The sequence below is a fragment of the Alligator sinensis genome, unplaced genomic scaffold, assembly GCF_000455745.1.
Source record: "Alligator sinensis unplaced genomic scaffold, ASM45574v1 scaffold787_1, whole genome shotgun sequence".
Taxonomy (NCBI): Eukaryota; Metazoa; Chordata; order Crocodylia; family Alligatoridae; genus Alligator; species Alligator sinensis.
Window position 1 is genome coordinate 2,742,561 of NW_005841911.1, and position 4,114 is coordinate 2,746,674.

General features: G+C 39.4%; 1 protein-coding gene across 1 annotated transcript in view; it reads right to left on the reverse strand.

The window, feature by feature from the left end:
- Positions 1-711: 711 nt before the first annotated feature.
- The window catches only part of GOLIM4 (golgi integral membrane protein 4), a 55,109-nt gene continuing 51,706 nt past the window's right edge, over positions 712-4,114 (reverse strand). Inside the window, exons 15-16 of the mRNA XM_025198032.1 lie at positions 3,194-3,274; positions 712-2,656 (exon numbers count right to left, since the gene is read on the reverse strand). Of these exons, the coding sequence (XP_025053817.1) occupies positions 2,498-2,656; positions 3,194-3,274 (240 nt within the window). The 3' untranslated portion in view covers positions 712-2,497. The remainder of the gene's footprint in view (positions 2,657-3,193; positions 3,275-4,114) is intronic.

Here is a 4,114-nt window from a genome sequence, read left to right on the forward strand (position 1 = left end):
TATGCAGGACAATACTTAACAATAGTGAAATTTATGGTGTGAAAAAATGAGCAGAGTCCTTAAGCTCCGCTTAGGTGATCGAAGTTCAGTTTGAACAGTTTCCTACTCTTTATGCTGCCTCATTCCTGCGCGCCACTACACTGGGTGAATTTCATTTAACAAACAAGTTCAATCAGAAAATTTATTGGAGCCCAAGAGGTTGTGCACACAAAGATCTTGGGTTTGATTAACTTTTTGCAACTTCAAGTCACCATTTGAGGGTCGACTTCCATAGCAGTTTTCAGTTTCTGCACTGGGGCAGAGGTGTGAAAACCTTGGGAGCCTCATCTCTAGCCAGAGTTTAGTTCTTGATGCTGCACTGGGGAACCTGAGGAGATTGAAAACCCTGCCTCTGACCAGAGCTTCTGGTCCCCTTGCCCTCAAGGTCTAGAAACAGCTCCCAGGGTCTGGGGCACAGAGGCAGCGTATGGTAGGTTTGCCCAAGAGACCGAGACACCAAGACTGTGGCTTCTGAAGCTTGACTTCAGTTCAGTGGGACAACACCAATTCACCAACCAGACGAGAGCTTTTTAGATCAGTGGTTTCCAAGTCATCTCATTTTGCCCAAGCTCACGACTCCCCTCCTGGCTGCTGTCCTCTCTCTACCAGCTTCAAGGAAAACATGAATGGACACTTAGGAGAGCAAATAATAATACGTCACTCCACAAGAGATTGGTACCCCACATTCTAGCTTTATTGACTGCAGTCAAGTTTTTATTATGCCTCAAATAATTAAATACTGCAACAGTGACATTAAAAATACAGACCAATTTACCAAAATAATTGTATTCTGAAGATTATGTACATATTATACATTTTACAGTATTATGTAAACTTTTTCTTCTTTTATACATAAGGTAAATTTGATTTATGGTAACTAGAAAACCCAAAATGCATGCTGACAAAAAATATTCCTATTAAATGGAAGTAGCATGAAGATGCTTTGAAAAAAATCAGGAAAAATTAAAATGAACTGTAAAACAAAGTCTAACAGAGTTAGTAGAAAATGAATTAAATTACATTCATATAAAAAAATTAAACTAAAAAAAAAATATGTATCATTTAAAAAAAAGTAAGTGGGAAAGGGAACTCTACAATATATTAACACCTTCATGGGCAGCTATGGTATGCCTCACCTCCAGCAATGGAATTCTCCCAGGAAATCCAGATCCCCATTCTCCAGCGTTAATTCAAGAGTACCACGGATGATTATATATTGTCCTTTGGCCTAACTCCTTTAAAGTCAATTAAATAGCCAAGGTGTATCACAGTATAAATACTGCATATTTTCATGCATCTTGATTATGTTCATTATAGAACTTGGCATCCTTATTACCAGCCTGCCAAAGGCTAGTATGGTTAGCATTTTGACATGCAGTGCTAAGAGAGAAGCAAGATATGTTGCAGTGTGTGCTTACAAGAAAGTTTGTCTCTGGTTTACTTTTCCATCATCAAGCACAACAATGAATATAGAAATACCTCCAAAAATCTGGAAGTTAAACTCAGAGATGATGCCCTGCACCAGTCAAATTCACTCATTTAAATTCCATAAGCTTATTCAACAAGTGTTTGTTAATATTTCTTTTATATAAAGTATTTTGTACACCAAACTCCCCTTCTTGTTAACCTTCAGTGTTCCTGTACAGAATGTAGTGTTAAATATGAATTGAAATGATTGGACTTTTCATTACATGCCAATTGTGTGAGGAGTTTTCTACGTCCTGTACTGATAGCTTACTGGTAAATGTAAATTATCTTTCTCGTTATCTGCCGAAGCAGATTGCAACCAAAGCACCTAGTTATGAGCAGTATAACATCGTTTAATACAACAGTATATAAGCAGCTGTTAAGATTAACAGTTGTTAACCTGGTACTATTTCTAAAGCTTTTGCAGCTTGCACGTTTTAAATTGTAACGTGTCTACAAAAGTAAGGCCTGTTCCTGCAAACGCTTGTACAGGTGCTTACCTTTAGGTATGCAAGTAATCTCGAAAGAAACTACTTGAGCGCTTAAAGTTAAAACCCTATAAATCACTGCAGGACTGCGACTTGGGTACATAATTCAGCTAGCCCTTGCCTGGCAAGTATTGTAGTTAAAGGCAAAATTACAGTGACTCGGGCTGAGCAGTTTCAGGCACTAGATGTCTCTCATGTTACAATGTATCCTGAAGTTGCAAAATTTGGACAATATGAAAGTTTACATTTTATACCAAAATTGTTCTTTTAAACAGCTCCAGGTTTATGAAAAATGAGATCTATCCTATTGTATTTGTTCTTTGTGTATAGCTTTAGTACAAAAAAATGCTAATCTAGAATATCAAAATAGTGTATTCATATAAATGTATGAGAGCATCTAATAAAAAAAGTAAAAAGCATAAAAGGCAAAACTTTAAATTTCTGTAATTAAATACTCTAAAAAAAAGTTCAATTCAAGGGGGAATCTTGTTTTTAGCAAAGGATTACATCTCCCCTCGTCTGCGGGCTTTTGCTACAATAGCACCACCTTCCTCTTCCTCCTCCTCCTCTTCCTCATAATTTACTTCATGGCCTTCTTTCTGGTGGTTCTCATCTTGCACTTCTGGTTCTTGATCAGCACCATCATTGGTTTTTTCATCAGCCTGAAAAGAGAAAATAAAGACAATTCAATAAAATAGGCTTAATAATTTTTAAAAAGCCACTCCACAGTAAATCACAACACACATGGCTGGGTTAAGGTGACATTCTGGTGCAGGACAGAACTTCTACCCTGAGAGAGGGAGGACAAAGGGGACTTAATATTCCAACTCTCTGGAGGATGAAATGTCATAACCCAGAGTCCCTATAGTGCCAGTCCGGCTCCATACTGGGCCTTCCGAGGGGGCTGTAGTTAAAAGGGGAGAACCACCCCCTCCAGAAAAAAAAAAAAGGCCCGCACCCTTCTAGAAGCTAGTCTGACTTTGCTTCAAACCCACCAACACAACAGCAAGGCTACTCTGGGGTATCCCCATCTAGCCGCTCTCAAACCTCATCCACTGGTTTGCTTGATGTGTTTGAAACTCATGATTGAGAGCTACACCTTTAGGATACTGTCTTCCCCACCGTGCTAGGATTGCAGCTTTCCATTAGGCATCAAAACCTCCTGTTTTATTGTATTTGTGGGTTTACCCAGTACCTACATTTTCATCATTTTCACCATATGGCTCTTCACCATTGTGTTCCAGTTCCCTTTTCTTTTCTTCAGTTAAGTCTTCCTGGACCTAACAGAGCACAAATGCACAGGTTTGCACATTTGTGGATTCTTTTAAACATATCCCACAATTTCTCTGCTCTCCAAGCAGCTATCTGAATTCAAAGTACAATTTTCATACAGCCCTTCTCACCATCAGCCAACATGTACTCAACCTACTTTTTTATACCAGGTGCGCCCCCTCATCCAAAAAGAAAACTACTGTATTACGGTTGTGTAGCCACAGCACAGCACCAAGTTCTGGTTACAGCAATCCCACTGGGGGCTTGCAGCGTTCCAAGTCTCAGCTTTGATACATGGTTCAAACAAAAGAATAGTAATAGCTTCCTCCTCAATCCTTATAGAGTCCTTGCTATATCTGTAGTGATTCTGAAGGCTGAACTCCTAAAATAGCAGGAAAAAGATGGAGAGATCACTTCACCTCCTTCCTCCTGGTGGCTTCTGGCCAAGCTTTCCAAACAAGTAACCAACCGTTCCACCCTTGTAACCTACCTACCACTTTCTTCATTCATGTGATTGCCTCCCCTTCTGCTTGTAACTCCTTTCTCTTGTCTTGGTCAATGAAGATGTCAAACCTGCCCTTTTCCTTCTTGAAGTAAAAAGTTCTCCAAATTGGCCCTAGGTTTCCTCTGCATAAAAAATAGCACTGGATTTTTACTTAGTCTGGTGTAGCAAAAAGCTGTTTAAAAATAGCTTAACACCAAGCTTTACTAACTTGATAACCCTAAGGTACACTGCGGTAAGCCTGTATCTATTTCACTTAGCAGCCTGTTTAAACAGAGTTAAACAGATGCAACTTCCTCAAGTTAAACGAGCCCTGGCCCCCTAAACTGGAGGTAATCCCGCTCTT